The sequence below is a fragment of the Struthio camelus genome, chromosome 18, assembly GCF_040807025.1.
Source record: "Struthio camelus isolate bStrCam1 chromosome 18, bStrCam1.hap1, whole genome shotgun sequence".
NCBI lineage: Eukaryota > Metazoa > Chordata > Aves > Struthioniformes > Struthionidae > Struthio > Struthio camelus.
In genome coordinates this window covers 7,919,005-7,946,916 of record NC_090959.1, presented here as the reverse complement: position 1 = coordinate 7,946,916, position 27,912 = coordinate 7,919,005, and the positions used below count along the sequence as shown (strand labels likewise).

At 45.8% G+C, this 27,912-nt stretch overlaps 1 protein-coding gene across 1 annotated transcript in view; it reads right to left on the bottom strand.

Annotated features, from left to right (window-relative positions):
• Positions 1-27,912, bottom strand: part of RIMS4 (regulating synaptic membrane exocytosis 4) — a 66,377-nt gene that overhangs the window by 14,322 nt on the left and 24,143 nt on the right. Inside the window, exon 2 of the mRNA XM_068912218.1 lies at positions 12,436-12,577. Coding sequence (XP_068768319.1) covers positions 12,436-12,577 — 142 coding nt within the window. The remainder of the gene's footprint in view (positions 1-12,435; positions 12,578-27,912) is intronic.

Sequence of the window (27,912 nt, the reverse complement as noted above, 5' to 3'; positions counted from 1 at the left end):
CTCAAACGCCAGCTATGCTGGTAATACCCCCCACAGCAGCGAAACCTAAGCTGTTGAGGGACCCGTGCGCTGAACCTCTTCACCGGGCACCTGAGGCTCGTCTGCAGCACGGCTACGGACTGCCGGTTGCTGCACCGCACACTGATGAAGCAATGCAAAAGGGTCAAAGCCAATTTAAAGCATAGTGATACAAATCAAGATTTACATGAGAGCACGGCAGGGGCAGACACTGCCTTGCTCTCATATGCAGGGTTACACAGCTATGACTGTATCATGGGTTGTGGAAAAATTTGCTGTCCCAATAGGTGCTAATGGCCTGAAGCCATCATTAGACACCTGTATCTGTACCGCAGGTGCCTGCCAAACCGTGACACAGCTGCTCAAATACACGTCAAGAGTTTTGTGCCAGGGATATCGACGCTGTTGTGCTGGGTCTTGCACTCTTCCTCCCAGGGAAGCTGCTGCACATGGATGTTAGGCAAAATTACAAGCCTCCCACACTTCTCCAAACGTTCCTGGAGAGGGGCAATTACCAATGTAATGATACAGCTCTCTGTTTCCCAAAATTCATTTCTTAGAAACAAACCCCTGAGGAGGACCAAATGCGCTGCACAGCTTACCCTCAAAATGGTACAAATGAACTCAGAGAAACCCTGCATTTGGGGAGGGCCGGGGACTTCAAGCTCACACTCACGCAACTGAGTCAGCCACAAAGATTCATTGACTCCCCCCTGCAAGACATTTACATTTAAAGAACATTTAAAATATTTTTTTTATAATCCCATTCAGCCAGAATGGTGTTAATTCCAGGTTGAGATTTCAGCTCTCATTAGCTATTCGCAGAGCCCGTCTCAGCCTGCTGGGAATATTTCTTTATTCATACAAGCAACGAGGAAGCTGGCGTACAGAGCTCAGCATCACGCTACGCATGTGGCTGAAGGGACATGTCACAAACGCAGGTGCAAATGGCAGGTTTCTAGGACAGCTCCATTCATTGTGACGTGGGCAATGAATTAAATGACCATTTTTTCCAAAGAGCATTGCACCTTCATTCTGTACTGACCTGTGCTCTTCGGAAAATCTGTTTATCGCTGTTAGGCAGGGCACTGCTGAGTGCTTAGCGTGCAAAACCTGCCCTTAAGCTCTTCACAAAAGTCACCTTTGTGCAGAAGGGACAAGACAGGACCACGTCTTGACATCATGGAAGGCAAAGGCTTGGGAAGCATCCTTTGCATGGGCGGGGGGGAGGGGGAATTTTCCCCAAAGCCTCTCTGGATTCAGTGTTTTTCTACTGTTTGCACAAACCTTCTTGGTGATGTTTTCAGATACAACAGAAACAGCAGGACCTGTACCTGGCACTAATTGCAGAGAAAGCATAAGTAGTTTTGGCTGACGCCCCAGCTCCACGAGGCTCATCCCCAGCGCCACTGCCTGCCTGCGAGGGCAGAGCCGGCAAGGGGCTGCCGCCTGCTCCATCGGCACGTGGCTCCCACCTCGCGCCTCGGTGCGACAGGAGCCTGCCTGCCTGTCCAGAGCGCTGCCACGGCACAAGGAGCAGGACGGAGGTGCTCAGTCTGTGGCAGGGCCCTTGAGGACACACTGTGCACACACAGAGACATCCCCAGGGCTCTTCAAACCTGCAGGGACAGGAAAGGCAAAGGAAGTGGGGGCAAGGAGGGAACAAGGGAGCTCTATTGCACTTGGCCTGTGGAGACCAGAGGGACTCCTTGAGTCTGCTGGCTCAGGCGTTTTGAGCTGCCTGTAGAAAGTCAAAAAAAAGGATGAAAACTAGTACTTAGAGAATCCAAGATAATTCAAGAAGAAGATGACCTGGCAGAGAAAGGCATGAGATTCAGCAGGAGATCTGAACAGACTACCAACCAGAAGGTAAATGCTGTTTTTCATTCTCTTCAACTTGTGGAAGATAAACGGGTAAAACTTAGGTCTTATTCCTGCCCCAGGGAGTACATGACCTGCACAAGCATGTAAATAACAAGCTGACAAGACAGAACATGGAACAGTTCAGGAGAAATATCCATTGCTAAGTTGAAAGCAGATAGTTGGTCTCATCAAGAAGGGGTCTGGGATAAGAATAATGGAAGAAAATACCAGGGACTGAGCAAAGACTAGAGCTGGTGCAGCCTGAAATATACCCAGAGTCAGGTCTCAGAAAGCTCTCCCCCAAAGGCAGAGAGTGGTGGGGTTTGACTGAGTTACTGCCGTGCAAAGCAGGGAGAAGACTGTCCAGAGAAACTCTACTTGCTGCTCACTGCAGGAGAGCACAGAAGAGAGACCTTTCTGCCTACCTGCAGACTCAAAATAGCTCAATAACTATGCCACAGGGGACTGTTTCCCAGTACCTACCAGGGAGCGAGTTCTGGTGAAGGCTAACGTCAAATATTTGTCTGTACTTGACGTATGTTTGGAGAGAAACTGCACATGCTTTCCTGCACACCACATCACCACCTCCTTTGGGTGGCACTGCTCCCCAAGGCTCTGCCTAGCAGCTGAGGCAGCTCCCTAGGAAATAAAAGCACCTGTTAATGGAGCAGCAGACGCTGCAGCCTACATCAACGATATTCCAGCATGGGAGCAGTACGCAATAGCATTACAAAGGGCTGTCAGGCTAAAGGGGAGCCAGCAGAAACTGGAAGCGTTTGCAAAGCTAATGTTGCTATTAACTCAGCCCAGGCAGACTCCGACACGGTGATTGCCACCATGGCTGCCTCAAAAGCAGGAGGGCTCAGGACTATGCAGAAACAGCGAACGTTTGTCAGCACAAATTAGAGAGTGAGACCAGAATGAAGGAAATGGCTACGAGGACACCAGAGCTGTGCCTGTGAGCACATGACGTGGTGATCCAGACACCTGCAAGGAGAGTAATTGAGTAGCTGGAACACATGAAGCTGCTACTGCTTTGCAACACTGAGGCTGACTTTTTTTTTTTTCTTTTTAGTTTTAGAGAAAAGGCAGAAGTCTATCCAAAAACACATGCCAAGGTCAAGACTCAGGCAGTTCTGGTAACAGCTTCCGTTTATAGGTTTATTAGCACTATGTGAAACTTAGTATTACGTTAGTCATTTAGTGCTCCCCGTTGTTGTTATACTTGGCTGGGAGAGGAGGACGTAGGGAATTAATACTATTATAGACTATGACATTAGCTGGTGGAACTGGCCGTTACATTGCACAGAGACTGATCTTTTACAGTGTCGCTTTATCAGATAGCAGAAGCAGCAGAAGCTCTGAATTAGGCTCCTTGGCTTTGAGTGATTCCTGACCATATATTTGGACATTGTCAATAACCCTGGAACGGAAACAATTTCTGTCTGGGAAAAAGCGTAAGTCACCTCCACAAAAGCTACTGCTTCTCCCCGGAGAGGGGAGAGAAGGGGAAAAGAGAACTGCAGAAATCTAATACACACGCAAACAAAAAAACAGCGGGAATCATTTAGCTGCATTGGCCAAATGTAGGATGCTCAAATGTTGCTCACAGGGCTGCTTGGGCTATCGAGGCGAGAGGGCTGCTCCTGGCGTGATGCTGAGGCCTGCAGGACAGACCTGCCCGGGTCGCTCATTTGCTCTTCCCGTAACTGAAGTGGGTGGGGAGAGAGCTCAGTCAACAGATAGGTTTTCATACGCATTGGCATGGACCAGGAATGGCTTTTTTGTTTTTCACCATCTAGAAGTGAGACTACGGGATTGTTTTCAGTTTCAGTCATTCAAAGCCCCCTTTTTCCCTCCAGAAACATTCCACCTTAAGGGAAGAAAATGCTACAACCTGATTATCACCAAAATGGTACTTTCTTGTATTTCAGTCCAAAAAGCAGTGCTAAAAATAACTGCAGGAATAAAGAGGGAGCATTTCACAGCTGACTTGCAAATAGCAACTGTCATAACTAGCAAGGCCCTGGGGACCAGGGCTGTTGCTGTGGTACCATCTCACACTGACAAACAGCAGCAAGCGGAGAAGATTAACAGGCGACACTTGTCAGCCTTTTGTCTAAAGGGCACAAATTCGCCACCGAGCGAGCGCAGCACAGCCTTTTCAACGGGCAAGAGAAATTAATTATCTCTTCTCTGGTCCTGTGCTTTCACTAATCGTGATTCATGGGCTCTGTTTCACCACAGCTGAATCAGAATGATTTTAATGAAGTTAAAGCCTTTGGGTTTTGCTGTGTTTTCAGTGGTGGTTGACTGTGTTATTGACCTAGAGGCTCAGACAGAGCCCAGGGGGTCAGCGGCACCTGCGGGGTGAAGGAGACAAGGGTGAGCGAAGGGCAGCTTTGCTTGAGGACCTGCTGAACGTGCCCTTTGGCTTTAGGTAAGGAGACAAACGCAGCCGGGGCATCAACGTCAGGACACCCTGGATGCTACTGACCCCGGGGTCTCTGACACTGCCAACGCAAGTCCAGACAGAGCAGCACCAGGAAACCTGCGGTAGCATCAGCTGTATCAGTTCAGCAACACCCCAAGGCTCAGACCAGGCTGCAAAGTCTGCTTGAGACACAAAGGTAAAACAGCCACGCCAAGCTGTTTCTGGTACACAAGCCAGTTTACAGCTAGCCTGGATGCATCCATGCCATGCTGAAGGCGTTACCGCATCGCAGTGTGGACGCACCTTGAGACGGCGGACGATAATTGCTATCGCTGCAGTCATTTAGACACCCACGAGAGGGAGACAAGATCACGCAGACGCTAGCTTGCAAGGCTACCGCTGTAATGCAGAGCCGCAGGCCCAAGCTCATGGGCTCCAGGCAGACCTGCAAGGCACGCCCGTATGCACCACGCGTGCAAAACTCGTCCGCCTTTATCATTCCTGACTTCGCAAAGAAGGTGACAAGATTACGGCTCCAACAATCTCATGAACTGTGTGAAAGCTGGGGCTGAGATTGCCTAGCTGTTGGCTGAGGGTTTTTTGTTGGTGGTGGTTTCTTTTCAAGCCGACATTTGTAATCTTGACTATTTAGGAAATCTGCGCAGCACTCTCTGAAGACCATACACCTGGGTTGTAGATGCTGTAGGTCAGGGCATATGAAGTCTGCCCTTTTTGGTATAATTTACAAGTGGCCCTTTGCCAGCTGCTTGCTTCTCTGTTCTTTTACGGTAATGGCACTTCCCGGTCCATACATTGCAAAATTTGTGCCCTTCCTTTCAGCATCCAAATCATTGAGCAGTTCGTTTCTTCACCTCTGAGATCAATTTTCTTTCAATGTACTCATATTGAGAGCTAGTGTTTCAAAGTTTGTTTGAAAACCAATCAGCATTTGAATACGCTGATGGAAAATGCCAATTTCAATATAAAATGGTGTAAGAATTCAGAGTACCTGTTAGATCCCTCTTGTACTGCGTATGTGGCTCTACTCAGCCGCTTCCTCATCCCCAGCTGTTGTTCATGGTGTATTAGCATGCAGAGCGTGTAACAGCACAGACACGTTTAGGGAAAGTGTATCATTAATTTCTTTCCTCATCCATGTGGTGTTCATGTGACCTCTTTACAGATCTATTTTTAAATTGCTTCTAGGCTGCCGTATGCCAGGTACTAGCATTATGCTGCTGCAAGCGTCTGCAGATTCAACTTGCCAGGGTATTGTCAAACTCGTACAAAATAGGGCAGGAAGGGATCTCTACAGGTCATCTAGTTCACACCCTGGTCCCAAGGCCAGACCACTCTTGCCTACATCATTCATGACAGATGTTTGCCAAACCTGTTCTTAATAGCCCTCCAGGGATGGAGGTACCAAACCTTCCTTAGAGGATCTGCCCCTGCGCTTTACTACGCTGGCTTTGTTCTTCCAAATCTTCTTTTTCCAGTCCTTTCCCTTTGCACATCGTTCCTCACCACCGTCTGTGAGTTGTCTATTCAAAGCACAGGCCAGAGTATTTCCTTTCACAGAATCACAGAATCGTTTAGGTTGGAAGGGACCTCTGGAGATCATCTAGTCCAACCTCCCTGCTCGAGGAGGGTCCTCTAGAGCAGATTGCCCAGGATCACATCCAGACGGGTTTTGAATATCTCCAGCGAAGGAGACTCCACTACCTCCCTGGGCAACCTGTTCCAATGCTCTGTCACCCTCACAGTGAAGAAGTTTTTTCTCAAAAAAAGAATTTTTTTCTCTTTCACTTGCCTTTGATCCAGTACTTCTTAATTCCATCTTACAAGACCTTGGGACTGCTCTCAAATATATCAGCTTGTAACAGCCAAATATTTGCCACTAGGTTGGTGCAGAAGGACTCCAGAGCGAGGTACTCCTGCTCCCCGCGCAGGCGGGGGGCGCAACACCCTATTGTCAAGGAGCTCCAGCAAGAACAGGGTTATTTTGAGAGGACTTTGTGTCCTCCTTGGACCAAACCCCCATCAGCCTCTCTGTTACACTAGTGCGTCGCGGTGGTTCACTGCTCCGGTGATGTGGGTTCAGCGAGGTGGGGTGGTGGTGAAGACAGCCAGCTGGAATGCAACCACCCCCTGGTATAGCCAGCAATCAGCTATTTTCAGAAGGCAACGTTTTGTTTAGTGCTTTTCATGGGTTTATTCATGCTATCCACACAACCACCCATTTGCTACTAGCGCAAACCTTTAGAAGTGACACGCTATTGAAGAGGAGCTCTGCAGTGGTTAGTATGTACATGGCATTTGTTTGGGCTGGGGCACTTCTGGGGTTCAGGAACCATTATTGTTGTAAATATTTCCCAAAAGACTTTCTGCCCCCCGCCTCTTTAGTGCACAAACTGACGGTTAATAAGCAAGTTGCCTAAGCACAGCTATGCAACAGAATACACAGCAGTTAGACTTCCAGAGCTGAACTAACAAATCTGCTGTACATTTACATCTACTGCACAGGGAAGTTCTCTCCCTTTAAAAACAAGGGACAGCAACACATGCTTCCTTCAACCAGAAGGAGGGAAAAAAAAGTCTCTTCCCAGACTGCTAACATTTGATAGCCATTTTATCTGAGCATTAAAAAAACAAAAAAAAAACCCAAGCAACAACCCCCCCCCCCAATTTCTGGGAGCAGTAATGTACTTTAGAATAATCACACTCATCCATAATGCATGTTAAGCTCTTTTAAGTTGGATCTAACTAATATAGAAGCCAAGTAGATATCTATCAGCTAAGGAGGAAGGTAGAACTGGTTAGTTTAATGTCCAGTGCTTCTTCCTTTAAAATATTTATCGTGCACATCAAGAACTATTAATGCAATGCATATCCAACTACAGTGTCATGGTGCCTTGGGACCAGGTACAGGAGCACAGCACGATGGCCTGTCAAAGTCAATGCGAATGCTGCAGGAACCTCCACTTTGCTGCAAAAGGTTTTCTGTAAACGTCTATTCCTGCAGTATCTAAAAATCAACATAACAGCACTAATGGCTCACCTCTTTTCACAGGCAGGCCATAGCCAGTCTCTGCCCTCCAACAAGCTCAACTTCTTTCCTGGCCACTCCACTTTCTACAACATTTTTAGCACTGTGACATACTGTCTTATGTGCTGTAACACACTGTACTCCATTTGTACCTCAGGTTCCTTCTGCTGTATGAATTCTGCCACCTAAACTGAGCTATAAAAACTGTGCAGTAAGTTACGTACAAAGACCTCCCCCATTCCCTTCCCCACCTTGTCAGGCAAGCTCCATTTTCAGCGATCACAAGTTGTCTCAGACATACTGGGTACAAGTAAGGTGGCTACCTGCCTTCCGAGTAATTCTGCCCCTTCCCAAGAGGTTTCTCTGTGCAAACTTGCTGCATGTGGTGCTATAACTACAGCATTCGCAAGGCTGCATCCTCTCTGAGCCATGCTGGTCAAGCCTAGCAACATGGAAAGATCTGTTGTTGCTGAACAGGCTGTTTTCTTGGCATATTACAGAAATAATCCTCCTTGCCTCCCCTGGTTACCTTTTCTTGAGACCTCTAGCCCTTGATTTCTTACAGGCTGAACTGTATTAACACTGCATTTCATTATTTTTAAAAGACCTGCATAACAGGAGAGCCCTGAAGATAACTTGCTATAAAAGAGTCTAGAAGTCTCCTGACTTTGGATACTGGAGGGGGGGGAAAAAGAATAAAAGGCACTGGATATCTATGATATAAATCTTCTGGATGGTGAAGATTTGTTCACCAGTGCTTTCTAGGATGCAGTCTTCCGGCAACTCTTGAATGAAGATGGGCATTGTGGCCCTTCTGGTGAAGAAGGGTGAATTTTAACATGGCCATATTGTCACAAGCCAGACCAGTACTTTCTGCAGCTTCCTTTTACTTACTGTTTCCCAGGGAAGCAGGCAAAGGCAGGTACTTATCCCAGTCTTAAGTCCTGACGTTGGTTCAAATTAGCCTTATGAGCACTGCTCAGTAGTTAGTATTTATTGTGGCTCCTTCCTTGCATGCACAGATGGGAGAACTGGTACAAGCTGTAATTTGCAGGAACAGTAAGGGACAGAACAAATCCCACAGCCACGAGATGCCCATGCCCAGCGGGGCCGTCACACTCAGCGTGGAGGCTGGGGCTCGGCAGGAACAAGCCCAGCTCCCATCGTGACGGCAGCTTCGAGCAGGGCCCGGGCGGATACTGCCCTCACGATGGGAAAAAGAGAGATATGATAGACAAGATGCTTCCTTGCTGGACAAGGAAGGCTAATCTCCTCAGCTATTACAAGACTGATCCTCTAAGTCTTTGCTAGTCATCACCTGCTGTGCTTTTTTAAGGTGAGAAAAATTGCCTTAGCTCTCTGTAAGTTAATCATCTCAGCAGTAGTCCATAAGAACAAAAAAGCCTACGAGTACTATGTAGTAGGGACTACAGCAGCTAGCAGTCTTTTGTTCCAGGTCCATTTTTGTCTTTCTGCTTCATTTTCAAAAAGAAAGTGGCTGGCAGGAATAAGTTACACACCAGTCCAGAATCTGTTGCTTTCTGAATGTTGCAACATGGTCCTGTGCAGCTGCGGCAAAACCCAGCTAAAACAAAATGTCAGCTGTCCAAGAGCCATAATGGAGCTGGAGCTCCCCCTTGAATCCTCACGGCTTCTCTGGGAGTTACTCCTATCTGCCGAATTTTATCCTTGCAATAATCTTGGTGTTGTCCCGACACAGCCTGGTAGGCATTTGCTACAGTGGGTTACTGTCCTGTCACGCAGATTTTTCAGTACGCACCTAGAAGAAAACACTACTGTAGAGATTTGTAACCAATATTACGATTGATGGATGAATTATGAATGGAAACTTCTGTGTGCCTGAAAGCAGAAACAACTTGGCAGCAGAAGACCTGTGCTCTGATGACAGGAGGAAGACAACAAGGTCAGAGAGCACACCATAGGAAGACAGACTATAGCCATAAAGATCCTCAAAACATGAAAACAAAGAGGTACCAGCATTACTTAAGATCTATGGAGGCTGAAGTAACCAAGGCTCTGAGGTGAAAGATCACCCCATAATAATGGGTAAGTCCTAGAAGGTATAAAAGACCGGTCTAAGCGTCAGTTTTTTCAAGAAGAAATCAGAAGACAGAGAGGACTTGGCAGATGGCGTCCCTTGTCCTCTCTGTAGCACACAAGAAAGCCTGGCCAGACCACCTGGATACTCGTACCTTGGCACTTGCATGTGGGGGTGGGAACGCGCGTGAGTGTGAATGACTGAAAACAGTTTTGCTTAAAATAAATATAACGTTTCCCTTCTGTAATGTCTCACATTGAGTTTTATTATATTGATTTCTTACACTAGTGCACAACGACTGTGCAGTATAAAAGCCAGTAATGGCTGGGGGACTTTTTGTATAACAGAAATTAAAGCCATGGCGCAGTGTGTTGATGCTGCCATGCCCTTTGCTGGCGTTCTGTATGATCTTAAATTCCAGGAGATACATCCTTTAGACCAGTTAATCTTCAGTGTATTTCAGTTATCAGGTAAAACCCCAGAGTGTCTTCTTGAAGGAGGGCCTAGCATATTTGAAGAGAAGTGTATTCCTATATAATGCAAGCCTCTCCATAAAATCATCTGTGTTTTATGCACTCTGGTATTCGCATTATAAACAATACTGCTCAAAATCATACAGCCTAGAAAATTCTTCTGTTGTGACTCTTTGCACTTGAAGCTGAGCACTTTCAGCTAATTGTAGCCAGCTAGTTGCAATAGATACAAAGTGAGTCAAACAGCATCGTTTTTTAAAAGCATGCTTGTCTATGGCTGAGAAGAGGTATTTAAGGCCTTCTGCAGCAAAGTTCAACTGCAATCCTTGATCGCTTCAGTGTGTCACCTATGGAAGGTGTCCTCTTAGTCCTTATCTTGCAAAGCATTAAGAAAACACGGTGAACTCTGGAAGATGAAGTTTGACTCCACTGTTTTCCCTGCGTGAACTTACCAAAGAGATGCATGGGCTGGAAAAACTGGGGCAACCTCATCTTTCTGAAAACTGGGTTTTGATAGTCACTGGTAAGAACTGTCTCAGACCTAAGAGCATCTGCATCAGTAAGAAACTCAGCACGAGAAAGAAAACAAACTTGCCACAGCCAGCACAGTCATATCAATCTTCACTTTGCTTCCCTGAGAACATTCAGCCACAGCACGTGAGAGAGGCTGACAGAAACCTGATCTAGCAGAATAAATTTCTGCCCCTCAAAGCTATTCCCCAAACACTGTTTTGCTTTGCTTTGGAGGAAGAAAGGAGAAACTCCCCTCCCATCATGTTCCTGGAGAATAGAGCCCTCTTACCTCTTTGTACTCTCAAGCCTGTTTGCTTATCGCTTGTGGTTCTGACAGATAACTGCAATTCCCAAGGGCTTTCCAGAGGAGATCAATTATCCTGCCTAGGAACAAATCATTCAAGAGCTATTTACCACAATTTCCAGAGAAGTAAGAGGAGAAACTGTCCCATCCTTTGCAGAGGGGCTGATGAGGATGTTTTGGCACTGTTTTAGATTCCAATATCCCTTTAGACTTGTTCTAACAAATATATTTAGATTGCAAGACAGGATTTTTCTTTGCTGAGCTGATAGCTACACGCTCCTTGCCTCAAGGGTAAAATAGCACTTGCATGGGTGTAATATTTTGTTGAAAGATCCAATCAAAGCACCCAGTATATGTAATGATAGGCCACAGGCCTTTGGGAGAATTACACCTCCTTCCCAGGAGGGTAAGCTATATAAATATAAAAAGGAAAGCATTCTCCTCTGCATGGAAAGCAGATTCTTGCCCTGCACTGCCAAGGGACTGAACTTAATCACTAATCCTCTGATTCTTGTAGTGGAGGCAGCGCTCCAAGCCACAGGATTGTGGTGGTATAGTAGGAGCATTTCTCCAGAGATAACAGCTCACAAGAAAGAGAAGATACATCCCAGCTCTGGAGTGACAAGATTTCTATCGCAAACTGCTCCTCATTACTATTCCCAACCTTCAGCGCAGATCTATGATGCTTTTCTAGGGCTAGCCTACTTCTAAAGCTAAAGGAAGCCCTTTTAATTTACAGCCTGTTACTTATTTAGCACCAGAGCGGCATTAATTATTTGAGAGAGCCTTTACACTATTCTAGCATTGTAATGGCACACCACACGTGGAATACCGCAAAGGACTGGAGAGATGTACAGAGAGAAGCCAAGTATGGTACTTGACTTAAGCAGTACATGACTTAAGCATACAAATATTTTGGCCTCACACCTAGAAGGATGGAATCTGCTGATATATATTCCTCTCCCTCCCCCTTTTAAATATGTTTTTTCCCCCCTCAAGAGATTCCCACAAATGGTCATCTTAATAAACGGGTGATAATCTCCATATACTACTTCAAATAATGGGAATACAAAAAACAGAATTTGAGCCAAGCCAGATCCTGAAATTCTGGACTAAGATTCCGTGTAAAACCTACATGCAACAAAGTGTGATATAACTGTTCTTAAGGTCAAAAAACATTTCTAAAATATATTCGTTTAGAACACTAACTCAGACGAAACGGAAAAAGAAATTGTTACCAAAATATACAGAGGTTTCTAAATATGTATTTTGATATCAATATGATCATTTTGCTACTTATATCCTTTTCATCATCTCAGCACTCCTTGGCACAACCTTTTGCCCAAAAGGTTATTCTGGAAGACAGGAGACAGGCAACTATTTTACAACATGCTAAAAGCTCCTGGCTTATCATTTATTGCCAGTAATGATCCTCAGCTGTTCATCCTGAACTATTCTTCTAAAGGCAAAGCTGTTAAAAGTAACGGGTACCTGCTTCAGCTCAGAATAATGAGGACACTAGAAAAAAAAGTACATAAACAGCTAAAGTATGTGCCAGCTACGCAGGGAGAGAGATCTACTCTGCTCTAATTGAATGGGCAGTACACCTGCAGCATAGACAAGTCAAAAAAACCACATCATCTGTCTTGCTGGAGGAAAATTAATAGGTATAACAAGAACAAAGCATCCCACAAGTGATTATCCAGCTCACTTTCAATGACTTACTTTCCCTCTGATCCATAGCTGTTCATACTGTCCTCAATGGATTCATGGCTGGCTTGACGGACGGTCCGGCTAGGCATTTCAACAGCTAGTCCAGTTTCTGTGCTCCTTTGGATGGCTCCTTTGAGTCTCCGACCATCCCCATCTACAAACAAAAGTGGAGAAAAGGCAGTCAGCCATCATTCTCTTCTGGAATAACAGAGTCAAGGAGAAGCAAGGAAGGCCTTTCAGAAGATCAGCCTGGCAACCTGGCAGTCACGTTGCTGAAGCAGGGCTGAGTAATGAAACACAACAGCTCCATCATCTTTGGAACAAACCTGGTATTCCAGCAAGCCAGGCCCAGCAGACACTCAAAATATACTTACTACCCTAGTTACTTTAAGCATTTGTATCAATTAATTATGCATTGAGCACAGGTGCATACAGATACACAAGCTGCCCCCATGTGCGGAGCTACCCAACTCGCGAACGCAGCAGCAGCAACTATGGGCAGAGCGGAGCTGTAAGAGTCAACTGCGCCTCTAACGTTTCCTAAATTCTGCACTGTGTCTCAGATCAGGAGGAACAGCAATAAACCATAGCTCCTGGTCAGCTTCAGAGGATCAGAAGGGAAGGAAAAGGCCAGATGGCATTAGAAGCAGCATAGATAGAGGAAACCTCCCCAACAGGCAATAGGGGAATACTGAGGCACAGCCAAAATATTCCCCGATGCAGGCCACCCTGGAAGAGCATCAGTACTGGAAAACCCCCAAGAAAGGACTAGTCCTTTCACGCACACCCTCAGCCAGTGCCTAAAAGGGAATTAAGTGGGTTCTCTCTCCTCCTGGGTTCAGTCTTCAAAGGCTCTGAGGTTAGCAGCTGCTATTTTAATCCTTCTTTTCTAGCAGTCTGTGTTTCTTAGAACAACCATTTTATATAATGAATATGTAATGTATACCATTACCATTGATTGCCTTTACTGGTGTCAGGAAGCTCCAAATTTCATCCTACATACAGCACGCATCTGGAAATACATCAGCTACAAGTCGTCTTCTGCACAAGCCAGAATATCTAAATCCCTTCAAAGGTGCCTACCCAGAAACCTGAAAAGGATGATGCCGTTCATCAGGTCTCAAGCAACAGACCTTCGATCCAAACTTCCTATATTTCTACTGATTATTTTACTTTTTGTTATTACTGTGGCAGACAGCAGCACAGATAGAGAATGCCACACTGCTAAGTAAGAGCGCTCTTGGAAACCCACCAGCTTTTTGAAGAGTACCCCTAGGGAAGTCTAGGGAAGCTATGCAAGTCTCCAGTACTCAGGACCCCCAAATACCAAAGAGCTTAAGTCTCTCCCAGCTGCTTTAGAAAGAAGGGGATATCTGTAGGAACCTGTTCAAAACATGCAGAACATTGTTACTTGTGGAGAAAGCTGCTTGACCTGAAACTACTTTTCTTCGGTTCTTGGTGTGAAAGAATAAAAATAAAAAAAATCACTAGGATATGAGAAATGCTTCCTTTCCTACTTCTCAAATAACACCTAAAATGTTCTGCAAGGGCAAGAACTCTTATACGAACTCAGCCACTAAGTTCCCTTTTTCTCTAGGACCATGATGTTTCCAACTGGGTAAACACGTTGGCCCCAGGGCTCTGTACCAGCTGCTGTCCCCACATACGGTGCAGTGTGTGTATGTATGTCCCTATGGGCTAACAGAATAGAATACGCATGTTCCGGGTTACCATTAACTACAAATTGTACTGTTTATGTGCCTAGAGCAACATATGAAGCACACAGTATAAATTAGGAAGTTACACTAACATAAAACAGATATTTTTAAAGTGCTTCCTGAACCCAAACCTTGAGGCAAGAATATTAACATAGGCATCAGTAAAAGCAAAGCCTCATGAAACGGCCCCATTTCCCCAGCCACTGCAGAGAAGTTCCCATTGATGCACCTTCTACAAGCCTTGTACAGCTCGCTCCGGATCCTCTGATGGGTTCCTGTCAGAGAGCATCCCACACCCTGTAGACTGACTTGATGGTCCATTTAATTTCTCTGTCTCGTTGACCTCTACATACAATCTTTTACTCAGCTACATCCATCAATTCCCATCCCTCCTCAATGTGTATGCTCTCAGAATACTCATCCTTCTGCATCTTTTAGGTTAGTTGTTATGAGAGCCTTAGTATACAACTAGAGTCAAAGTAACAAATCGACATATATGTTAAAAAAAAAAAAAAAACAGAAAACGCTCAATTGTCCAACTAAGCAACATCTGCCTTAAGTCTCTTGTTCTAATTAGGGATGCCAGGAGAAATTCATACTTAGAAAACTATGCATCTCCATCTGGCAACAAAATAAGAGGCTTGAGGCAGAGTGAGGCGTTAGAGCAACCCAAGGTGCTTGTTGCTTTTTATCATCCATCTTCTGGTTCACAGCTAACGTCATACAGCAGAAGGGCCCAAACACCAGGAAAGACAGCACTGTGGAAGATGGGCAACATGAGAGTACTGTACCAGAAACGATTTGGCTGGCCTGGGGCAAGTGCAGCTGCAGCACCACACGTCATCTTTGCAGTGCTGGCACTGCAGCACATCAACAGCAGACCAAGAGGACTGCCAGATGCCTTTGACTATCCTGCTCCACACGCAAAGGGAAATCATGGAGAGGAAAACACACAGTTTGCAGAGTATTTCATGACATCCTCACACCTCTCAGCCCATTCAAGTCAAACAAGGGTGCTGGTGACAGGTGACCAGACACACATTCAAACTGTGACTAGGTTGCAGCCCCGTTCTTACCCATTGCCCTTGGCACTTTCTTGGCTTAGGGTGCAGAGGGGGAAATGAGTGTTGGCATTTTCCAGGTATCTGCAGTACCAGAAAGAGACACCAGTTGCTATAAGCCCGCAACTCAATGACGTGTTCTCCATTCCTGAATAAGGAACGGCCTTGTTAACAGTCGACAACCCCATACGACAGCTGAACTACCTCTTTTCTGAGGTAAATGGACAAGTCCAAACTTCTCTCAGTTCTTCTTCCAAGCTTTCTGCAAGTGAGTCGTTTTCCAGTATTCCTAATTGCTTTCACAGCTATGAGGCATGGATATTCTCATATAAAATAAAAAAAAAAGTGATGATAACGGAGACGCTCCGGAAAACAAGAAAGGAGGTGACAGACGAGGGCAGGTCAGCTGCCCGGGATGAGCTGCGACAGCAGTGACGGGAATCCTTCGTTCCTCCCTGCCAGGAACACGTAGCAACTGCTGCATCTAACAAACCGAACGAAGCACCTCCACAGTCACTTGAGAAAAACGTCTCTGGCCTTTTTCCTCTCCGTTCTCTTTTTGTTGTAAGTTTCCCTTGAACAAAAGGCGATGAACCCATTTCGCCAGAAAGGCAGGCTCCCAGCTCAAGGCAGCGTGCAAGTTAAGACCGAAACAGGATGAGAGACCGGCGTAAGCACCAGCGACACTGTGGGAAATGGGATGTAGGCTCCTAACCCACTTAAACCCTTCAGTCAAACATTACCCATGGTCAGCACATAACAAAAATAGAGTGTTTTAACTCCCTCAGCTGGAAGAGAAGCGCAGGACCATAGAAACAGCACACCTGGAAAAGGACAGGATGCAGAAAGGAAATAAATGCATACAAAGCGGCATTGCTTCTCTGCGGACGGAAAACATTTCACAAGCAACAGTCACCTATTCGCAGCCTTCTCCAGCCAATATGGAAGAGTCTTGTGCTTCGACTCCTCTGTAAATCAAGGAGGTAAAGTGTATGCCTCTATGAGGGTGTTGCCTGCAAAACCTATTTGTCTTAATTTGTTAGTGGTATCTGGAACAAGTAAAAGTAGTATTGACATTTTCTGCAGTGTCACCAGATTTATTCCCTGCACCTTTTCCAATTAAGCAGCCAGTCAAGTCTGCAGTGCAACATGCAACTAAAGAGCAGGTTCTGGTTGAGAACGACCCTGGGAAGAAGAAATTTTTGGCCCAAGCACAGTCTCCTTGATGATCAGACTCCAAGAACCAGACGGGACCAGGAGACACTTTGCCAAGTTTTCCACATTGACAAGCCGTGAGATTTTGCTAATTCGTGCTCTGTTCAGCAAAACAATTTATGTTTAGCTAAAGAATACCTTTTAAAAAGGCATCCAGTCTGGATTTGAAGGCATTGAGAGATGAAGAATCTGCCATTTGCCTGTGCAGTTTCTTCACTCCCTGACATTTGAAGATGTAACTTAAGTTTGTCTGGCTTCAGCTTTCAGCCACCAGGTTTTTTTTTAAATGTTCTTCTCCACAGTGCACGCTGCTTTGTGTTCTCGCTACGAAGGCTCTTCTGCAGTGTAATCAAGTCATCTTTCAATCTTCTTTCTTGACAAGTTAAACAGACTAAGCTGTTTGTGTTTCTCAGGCATTTTTTTTCGCCTGCCCTTGAATCATTTTAATGACCTCCCCAAGTTTTAAGCACCCTTTTGAAAACATGCACGCCAGAATCGGAGAGCGTTTTAGTACAAAAACAAGTACAGAGGTAAAATCCATCTGGTACTCTCATCTTCACTGCCTCTGCTTGCACCTCCCAAGACCACAGTGAGCTGTTCTTGGCACAGTGTCACTGTTCAGTCCCTGTCTATTCTGCTGGTATGGCTTCGCAGAATTTTAGATTAAAGGGTAAGAAAATATTTTGTTTCAAGGGAGACAGCTTAGCAAACAGTCCAGACCGCTCCGTACAACTCTCCCATCCTCAGTACTATTTACTATCCTGCCAACGTGCATATCACCTCCAAATCTGGTAAGAATTAAATTCAAGTTTGCCCCAAATCCAATGAAAATGTTGAATACCACCAGGCTCTCAAAACAGTTCTCTTGTCTTCAACAACTGCTTTTTGAGATGTGAAGCCAGTTCTTAATCCATTTATCACTATTATAAAGCATTACTTCTTGAGGGTCATGTTGTTCTAGGTCAAAACCCTTACCTACTTGCCACTTTTACCCAGATACCTGCTTCTACCGAAGTGCAGAAAAAAAAAAAAAGCATTTGACAAGACCTATTTTCCCTAGTCTTCTTGGCTAGTATTAATTATATTCCCATCCTTTCATTCTTTATTAATTGAATCTCATTACCATTCTTCCCCTAATTCTCTCTAGGACTGACGTCAGATCAACTGGACTGACGTCAGATCAACTAACCAAAAGTTCCCAAAAGTTCAAGTGACCACAAAGGTGCACCGTGTAGGGCACAGCGCTCTTCGCAGCGTTCTCTTCCTTAAAAGATCTTTTCAGGTGTCAGCTGCAATGAAAGGCAGTTCTTAAGGATGATGCAGCTTCTGTGGCAGAGCTGACTGTCATGAGGAACAATATTTGTCTTAATCCTAGGGAAAAATAACAAAAAATAACAAGAGCAAAAAAAAAAAAAAGACTGGCATTGTCTCCTTTTCTCCCCTAAGGAAACGCAGTCCCTGCCTTTCATGCCATCTTCTGCGCCAGTCTAAAGCACAGATCTCTAAAGCCCTTTCCCTCTGCTCCTGACAGGTCTCTCTGCGCTCCAAGGACATCAGGTCTTGAAAATCCATGTTAGTTCTGCAACAACTCACTGCAAGGTCACGATTATATAATTACCACCATCACACAGAGTTACCCTACAATAGACGCTCATTGAGCTGATCTTCCTGAGGGATGGAGTACGCCCCTTTCTCTGTTATCCTTACGCTACCTCCTCTCCTGTCGCTTCCTTTTCTCCCACCTGGGTGCTCAGTATCTTCCTTTTCTTTTCCAGTTTCCTGCTTTTAATTTTCTCCTGTGCGTGTGTTCAGTTTGCTGAATGCTACCAACGCAGGAAAAAAAAAAAATCCAAGTGTCATGCATGTGCTAGAGCCCTTGCATACTTTAGAATTAATTGATATTGATTTAACCCTGAGATTAGAAATTGACTGAATTTCAACTTGATCAGCTTTGCTTCTAAATTAACCAACTGCTCCCCGAGCACAGAATACGTCGGTATCCAAAGCACGTGACCAGGCAGCACCAGCGCAGGCTGCCCGGCGCGCTCCAGAGCCCTGCCGGCACAACGCACGGGTTAGCTTTTCTCCTTCCAAAACTTCACCTTGGGGTGCAAGGGTGAGGTGGGGTGGAGAAAAACACCTGGATGCTTGCTTTCACGTTCCATTTGTTCCTATCGCAAAGCCTTGGCCAAAATAACATTTTCTGTTTTCCACAAAAGATTAGTCCAAAGCTGAGCGAAGAGACTACATTTCTATTGCTTTTCTCATCCGAGCCAAGCAGTGTGGATCGATTTGCATCCATGCATCCTGCAGGATATCGACTTGGGCACACTCTACTCTCCAGCTTCACACCCGCCTTCCTCAGCAAGTGATTTATCTGCTTCACTGCAGAACGAGGCCCAGGTACAAACCAGCACTTATGCCGCACGCAGAACCGACAACCCCAGCGGGGAGCACAGAACAAACCGATCTGATAGAGCAGACGCACGCTTCGGAGCCTGTTGCAGATCACCTAGAAGCTATCAGCAGAGATGGCGGGGGAAGAGCGAAGCGGATGGTGGCGTACGACTAAGTCAGCCTCCTGGGCTATCAGGAGCGCGTGGCTGGGAGAGGACAGGATTTGACAGCCTGCAAAGGCGATATGCTCTGAGCTACGCTGTAGCATGCTTGGCTCAAGTAAGATCTTGTGAAACCTTCCACTTTCCACAGCCACCAACTTCACTCTTAAGGCCAAGAACAGAGTTGATTTTTGCTTTCTTCCCCATGAAGGCCTGCCCCAGGGTGGAGATGATGCAAGTCAGTTTTTGTCTGAAAATGAACAATATAAAACACCGATTTCCCTCCGCTCAGGGATATGTCACCTTCGGAGGTTGCAAAGGAAGGTCCCCGAGCCCAACAGCTGGTCTTTAGCACGGCTCTGGGCATAAAGCAAACGAAGCAGAGGGAGTCTCAGCTCTGGATCCGGAGATCCTGCTGAAGCACTGGCCCCTTTATCCACTTCCATTCATTTTCAAATGCTCTACTGAGGAAAGAACCAAAACGTTAGCTTCTCCGCTTCAAGCTTTGTCACAGCATTGTGTTTCTAACGGGCTTAAAATAAAAGATTTTTGGTTTTCCTGTTTTATCAGATGCCGAATGCCTACAGACACGTGCTAAGATTCACATGCCACAAATCCGTTCCGAGCTCACCGAAGGATCCCTCTGTTCACATTCAAAAGAAAAAACAAAAGCCTTCCGCGAACGCCCGCGACGCCCGACGCGCGCGCCCCGAGCGAAGGGCCGCTGCGCCGGCCCGGGCGACCTCGCGGCGGCCTCTTTGCACCGAGCGCCCGCGCCGGCAGCAAGCCAGGCTCTCCTCCTGCGGGGACGCTGCTGCTGAGGAAAAAATAAACACGTACGGGATTGTCATTTCAGGAGGCAGTTTAACAAGATGAGCTCAGTCTCCTCACGCCTGGGAAGCTCTGACGCCACGCCGAGCGCTCCCTCCGCCGACATCCTGATGGAGCGTGAATTACGAGCACCTAAGGACGGGCAGCTTGCGCTGCGCTCCAGCGCGAGCCGGCCCATCACCACAGCCCGAATAATCCACCAGAAGCGACAGAAAATGACTGGGGATAAACAGACTAATCAGTCTGCTTGCTTTACTCCTCTTGTCCTAGATTCAGACCCAAACAAGATTGCATCCTTTCTTTCCGAATTAAACACAAAATCTTCTGTGGGACAGAAGGAATATTTTAACATGTTAATTCTTAATCCACGTAGATTAAGCGCAACCGCAAGGTTGGAAAAAGACCGCTAACTCTTCTTGGAAGAGCCAGAAAGCAGTTAAACCAGCAGTTACTCGTACTGCTTGGGCAGCTGCAAAACGGAGCGGGCGCACCGCGGTGCCTCCCGGACAGCCCCCCCTCGCCCCGGGGCCGGGGACGCCTGCTCCTAACGTCCAGCCTTACCGTATTCCCGCGTGCATCCCGCCAGCGCTATATTCTGGTGCAGATGGTGCAGTGAGGCCCACAGCAGTGGGCCTCACTGCACCGCTGGGCCGGGCACAGGAGGTCTGCAAGCCTTGGCAGAGCCACAGCTCTGTCTTTGAAGCCTCACAGTAGCTTAATTTAGGTAAGACAGAGCTAACCTTTTTTCCACTTCCTTCCTATAAAGGCAAAAAATAAAACGCAGCTCTAACGTGCACAGCCTGTCCTTTCCTCCCACCCAGTCCTTCCTCGCCCACCCCCAGCGAGAAAACCCCAGGAGAGGAGCCCGCAGCCTTTCTGCCTCTCTCCCGCCGCAGCTGTGGGCAGGAGAAGCATTAAAAACCACACCTCTCTTTCTAGCCTCGCCCGTAGTTTCCAGCGACCCTGCAATCCAGCCCAGGCTCCCCAGTTCCTCAGCCACTACTAGAGCAGCAAGCGCGTCCTAGTCCAAGTTGGTCTGAGCTGAAGTTTGTTTTAAATCCAACTGTGCTGGGATTTAAGCCAGTCTCCATCGCCGGCAAGACACCATCACCTAACGTAGATTAGGCAGAGCACTGCTAAATCATCAGCTTTGCATCTGATCTTCTTGAAATATATTTTCATATTTTAAAATATGATATTTTTCTGCTCCTTTGGAGGTTTAAACGAATAGTTCTCATGATACTATTTTTAACATGCTTCATAATTTGTCCATTTAAGAACATTTTAATGGTCAGAATTTTCACTTAAAAAAATCTAACAAAAAAAGTTCTGTGATTTTCAACAAATAACTTGTGGCTAGGAAAGTTACTCTGAGGGTTTTTTTTTCTTTCACCGACAAAGCACAGAGAAAGCTAAGAAATCAAAGGGTAAACATATATATTCCACTGTCAATGGCTTTTTAAGAGAGTTCTGACAACTATAAAAAAAAAAATTTAAACCATTTCAGTCTTTTCACCATAAAAAGAAATTTACAGCACCGTAACCCTACAGAAACGTTCATTTCTTTCAAAGTAGTTCGTGGGAACTGCTTAGCTTGGTCTGACTCTTTAGCATTCTCTCCATGTGTCTCTATCTTGTTTGCGACAGCAGGATGCAAATAGCTTAGTCTGATGGCTGGTTCTGCATTTTTATTTTTACAAGAAAATGGAACACGCTGCCCCCTTCTCTTCCTCCAATCTGCCAGGCTTTGCAGGAAAGAGTCTGCGGTTAAATGAAATGTCCATATGCACACAGAAACGCACTGTTAAAAAAATTATTCAGCAGTCTACTAGTAAAATCACTTCCCAGCCTGCAACCCAGGGCCTCAAGGGACAGGCAAGCGTGTGACTCCTGACACTGCGCCAGCAGGCCCTCGCGGAGCCCCGTCTCTCGGACGGGCACGTCCCAGCCCTTTGGAAGCAACAACTGAAATTAGTGCTTTTCAGTCCATAGGCAATTAATTAAATAATCTGGGTCATTCATTGTTAACTACTGCGTTGTGATATTTATTCCCCAGGAAGCTGGGGAAACGCCAAACTTAATACTAATAACCAGCAATGCTTTAAGGCAAACCTTTCACCTTTCTCAGTTCAAAACTCCACAACTTTGCAAACTATGACGAGCCAGGCATTGGGAAAACCCGAGAAGCAGAGGCGAGCGGCGAGTTTGCTTGCCGGGGCCGTCCCAGGGCTCTCCCGTCACTTCACAAGGAGGACGGAGTTGGTCCGTGTCCCTGCTGCCGGGAACCCTCGAGCAGACCAACGTTAAGTTATAACGGCTAGGTCAGGATAACTACTTAACTACAAGAGAGCTGAAGAACCAGAGCGCTCTGCCCTAATTCTGCCATCCATCTTATACTATTAATAACGCTGAGGACATCATCTCAGTCTAGCATCTGAAATATGAATGAGTCCAAGCCACAGAAAACGTCTCGATTTAGAAGAGGATCAGGAAAACGAGGTGACTTCACAAAAGTAAAGTAGGCAGAAAGCGTCATTCTAAGAGGACGATGGCATCAGACAAAAGAGCTGCCCTGCTTACGCTTCGCTGGCCAGGAGGCATCGCAAGAGCCTGGCTGTCCTTCCCGAGCCCTTTCAACCCGCCTGGCTGCTAATTCTGCCTCCTCAAAGAGCCTCCAATTCTGCTCTTGCGCCCAGTCACTCTTTGGAAGAAAAAAAACAGGCCACAAATCTAAAGCCCACTTGCAAGCTGTTGTTTTCCATCTGCAGAAGAGGATCCTGAGGTCACAAGCCTCATGAAACAGCAAAAGCTCCTCAGAAACCAAGCAGCAGCTCATCTGCAGGGCCGTCTGCGAAGCTCAGCTTCCAGCATTGTGTTGTGATCTCAGCTTAAAACTAAACTCCCAAGTGACATCTCAGCCCGTTTTTTCTGGGGGCACTAATTCGGGTCTCTTTCTTCCCCCATCCCCCAGAGAGATCTTTTCACAGGACGTGCAGGGACTGCACATCTTTAGGACTTGCACTTCTCCATTAAGCTGGGCCGAAACAGGAAAGCATGGGCTATGGTTATATGAGGGATGGAGTGAGGGCAGAGGGCCAGGACACGGCTCTTGCATAAGCACTGAAGAAATAATTGCCTCCCTCAAATTCACAGCTAAGACAATTTAAGCTTAGTTTTGGTAAAGACAAAGTCCAGAGGAAAACAGCTGACAAGCCCAAATTATAACAAGTTTTTCTTTCCTTCTCTTTTGTCCCACTGAAGCACAAAAGCCTCTTTGAGGAGCAAGCCACTTTGTCGAGACCACGTGTGTGTAAACACAAAGAGCAATGGTCTTGAGGCAAAGAATGAGTCACACAACCTTTGATCATCTGTTATAAACACATTCAAAAAAAAAAAAAAACACAGCCACATTTTCTTCAGCAGGCACGAAGCCATTCAACCCTACAGTCATTCATAAACTAGAATCACTGGGCAAAACCTCACTTCGGCTATCATCTGGTTTATGTTGTGCTCAGACTGTAACGACTTCAACATATTTTCCTTAAGGAAATGAACAATCAAATTCACAAGGAGCTGTCTGGAATGATACACACTATTTAATAACGTGTGGCCATTTGGAAGCAATTATTTGATCCACTGTGCAAGCGGGGAGGGGGGATGATGGCCTGATCGCCAGAAAAGTCAAACAATTTCAGGCATTCAGCTTCTGATTTCAGGCAATTTCACCAGATCCTATAACCATCTACGTTAGGCTTCGCAAGAGGGGCTTTCATGTAACATCTGTAGCAAATGCTAAGCAAAGGATGAAGGCGAACACTTTTTCCCCTCTAATTCTATACATTGCTTCAAGTCGCAGAAAGGCTTCCTTGACGGTCCCACAGCCGGGAAGCGCCTGCTCTGCCGTGCAACTGCCACGTCCCACCACAGACACACCAAAGGGAACATTTTCCTTCCGAGCGGTGCGAAGGACGAGGGAAGGGCCTTCCCCGCAGCCTGCCCGCGACGCACAACCAGCAAGCGTGGCGCGAGGAGGACGGCTGCGTTTCGCCAGAGCCTGGGGAATAGCCTGACGCTTGCTGGCAGGCGGCTGGAGGTTTTGGCACAGTGGCAGCCAGACTAATTGGCTCTTCTGACTTGCAAATGAGAACTCTGCTCTTGCAAATGAGCCCACTGTGCTCATAAAGGCGCTCTCATCTGGATCCCTTTTCAGGGTGAAGGATTATTTTTAACGCAGCTGAAACACCTGGTGCTGTTTGGGTGGAGCGGAAGGAGAGCACCTTGCCCTTCGCGACCATGACAGTAATTTGGCTGCAGGCATCTCCGGACAGCTGGAAGACAGGGTTAGGTTTCCTGTGCTGAGAAGCAAGGCAGGACCACCCCTCATGTTGCAACGCCAGCCTAATATAAAAGTGATTCATGGTTACTTTGAAATCAAAAGGGCCAAAACACTGGGATCGCATCATGTAGTGAACAGTCCCGTCAATCACACTACTTTGTTCTGGACAGGTATTCTCAACTGGTGACAAGTCAAGCCATTAAACACAGAGGAAACACCATCCAGTACCCAAAACGCAGAGGCACTGGAATTTAATTAGCAAGCTCCTAACTAAAATCATTCAAGCAAAATTTTCACAGCCCAAACCCTAAAGACATGCACTCAAACTCTCATCCAAGTGATGAGCTCACCCACAGACAAACATGGCAGACGTTAATGCCTCCTACTTCTGTCTTCTGCGTGCTCCTTTTGCACATACGGATATTAAAAAATAAAACAAAACAACCACTGATGATTTCAAGTGGCTTTGGAAATTCAGTCCACTGTTTGTTTAAGCAGGGTATTGAGCTTCCAGTAGAGGAAGAAATCCTTTGGCCAGAGCTGGAAAATAGACATAATGTCTTCATCGCTGATGAAAGATGTTGCAGGATGTGGGAACCCAACCAAAATATCATGCTTGTTTAAAGATTACTTTGGATTAGAGAATAAAAGCCATCAATGTAGCGGCTTCATGTGTTTGAGGAACAATACTAAGAGCTAGTTTTAAACAGTTCTCAATTACCAACCATTAGACAAAGGAAGAATCGGTTCTTTTGTCAGGAGACATGCTACAGTGTTTGATATCGTATCCAATGGAATTTGTGTTAATTAATCACTCCTATTGTAAAATAGCTGCACACCAGCCCATCTGGTTGCTGGTCATCGTTTATGAAAGCCGGACAGCTGTTTGTAGCATGGCTATCGCATGACTGACACATACACGGCAGCTAGCTCATCAAAACCCCATGTTTTATGCCAAATATTTCTAAATATGTTTTGTTAAAGGAGCAGGGATGAATAAAATGCTTTAGAGCATCTTGTCGATTTCTGCATCTTTCTACCCGGGTAGCAGAAAAAAGGATAGGACAGATGAAAAATAAACAAGTACATATTTTTGATATAGCCAATATAGATACAGCTTTGCAGACTGCACTGCCAACTCCGCAAGATCCAATATGCATTACAGAGCAGCATGTATCTCTGTTTAGGGGGAAAATAATTCTACCATAACTAACAAGAAAACGTTTGATGATAACCTCTTTATAAAAGGTGCAGGCAACAGTTTACCAGCAGCAGTGGTTAAGCGAGGTCAGAACAGGGCACTGTACGTTAAATTTGCTTGTAAAGTACCTGGGTCTGCATAACTTGGCCTGCTTTTTCTACCTGCAGTTCTAAAATTTCACGTTCGTATTCGCATAGGTCAAGAATGGGCTGCCATAAGAATTTCCATAAGAATGGAAATAAGAATGCCATAAGAATGGGCTGCCTTGGAATTTCTCAAGATGACTACTGGCAAGGTCAGAGAAGTTAATTTAAGATACAGTACAATTCCTTCCCATTTCTAGCTGCCTTCAGAGCCCTGGTTCATGCCGGCATACACAACGGTTGTGCTGGCAGCCCGCGTGCACCTGGTCACACCCCAGAAGTTATTGTACCAGAATGAAGCTGCGGGAGCAGGCGCCAACCTTCACGTTTACTCCGATTAACTTGGAAACAAGTGCAACGAGGTACAAATAGCCTGACCTGCACAATTTTAAAGCTGAACTTCACAGATGGACCCTAGAGGTCCCAAACCATTCAGAGTCTCGGATCAAAAATTACAAGGCACGCTCAGGAGTAAAATAACGTCTTTTCCTCCTTCCCTTGCCTGCAAAGCCATGAGTTCAGGGGTCAGTGTTTCCTTGGCAACAAAAAAGAAAAAAGAAGAGCATCATAACAGCCTCCTCACTAGCAAATAGCATGCAAAAACATGTCATTTGTTTTCTCCAGTGGCTTTTATTGCTAGAGAGTAAGGCTGAACTCATAACTCACCACTCAAAGATGAAAATAGATACCCATTCTTTCTATTCAAAATTTAAGTATCTTTGCAGTGTGCAAGCTTGTCCAGAGACAGGTGGTAAGGAATTTCAATTTATTAGATTAAAAGATCCACCTTATTGAAGTTCACCTTTAAAGATAAATTATAGAACTTGAGTTTGGGGGGAAAAATACAGCTCATAAATTTAAAATCCACATTTTAGATACTGTTAATATTCACTTTTGAAAAGCATTAGAAAAGAAGATTACAAATTTAATAATGCAACACAGGGGAGGAATTCTCCTCCTCCCTATACAGAAAGGCAATTTGTTCTTGCCTATAAATTGACTTTCTATTACTGTCATTAAACCAGAATAACGTGCTAAATTTGGCTTTGCCCCACCACAGCTCTGTAGCAGCCTACAGTGAAGAGCTCATCAACCCAACCGTTTACCCGACAACCTAACAAGGGAAGTGGGACAGTGGACGTTCACCCCAGGGCAGGGAGCTGCAACTCCTGCCCACAGGAAACTGTGGCTGCTGGACACAGACAAGGGTTCAAAAAGCAAGTGGGTAAAATTAAGGGAAAAAAATAGTAATAATAATCAGGAGGAGAGGAACGCTAAGCCACGAGCCACTGGCCACTGGGCCAGTGCCCTGGAGAAGCACCCCAATAAACCTGGGCAGCTGCTGCCAGCTGGGCTACAGGGTTGGGGGGACATTTATAAAATAGGCCAAACTCAGGGCTGCAGGTGTGGAGTTTTCTAGGGAAGGCACCAAGCTCTGACTTTAGGTTTTGCAGTCTGCCATTTAGCTGGGTGTCACGCAAGGCTGGAGATACCCATAGTGCTGGTGCCCAGGGATGAAGGAAGTCAGGCTGATGCCTCTTTCTATCACTCATTTCCTTCACAGGTTTCCTCTTGCAGGGTGAGACTTTTGCATCTCCCTGACTCTCTCCAGATACCTTTGCAGATGAAAAACCTGTTACTTCTTCCATTTTGCCACAACACAGAGAAGTGAGATCACAGTCCTCATCTGACAGCACTCCTCTCTCGTTCGTTCTATAAGCCACTTTAACTTTCCCTCCTCTTTAGCTCCCTCGATAGGTTTAATTGAAGTCCTCTCTCCATTTGTGCCCAGCTCACCGGTGTCCCAGTGTAGAGCATCTGCTCCTCACCTCACATGCCAACGCCCACGTCCCTAACTCTGCATGCACCTGGGCCACCAGTGCTGGCATGCCATGCCCACAGGAGGATTTAGCTAGCAGCACCAAGATTAAAACCTACATTCAGTGAAACAGCTCCATTAGAAGAACGTTCCAGACCTACTGTCAAATCTTTACTGTCCCATATCCCACAGCTCTTCTCCTTCACTTTAAATTACTGAAGGGTTATGATACATTTTAATAATAAAAAAAGGCTCTTTGCCTCTCAACAGCCTTTCAAGAGTAACATACCTGCTGCAAATGAATTCCTCCATCATTTGCTCTTTTTCATTTGTTTTAACCTGTTTCAACCATACTTTATTTAGCAGGCAGCTGGAAGACTTTTACATCTTAGTTATTTCTGAAAGAAATAAGAGCAACTAGCACTGGGAAATGAGTTTACAGCAAATAATTTGTTGATAGTTCTTATCTTTTCTTTGTTCATGGATTGTCCAGAGTTTTAAAAAAAAAAAGAAGCTGGTATTTGTTGCGGTATTACCGAAGAGTAACGCTGGTCAGCACACTCGGAAGGTGCTCTGCTCCTGAGCAAGCAGTTTCGCGCACCAGTTC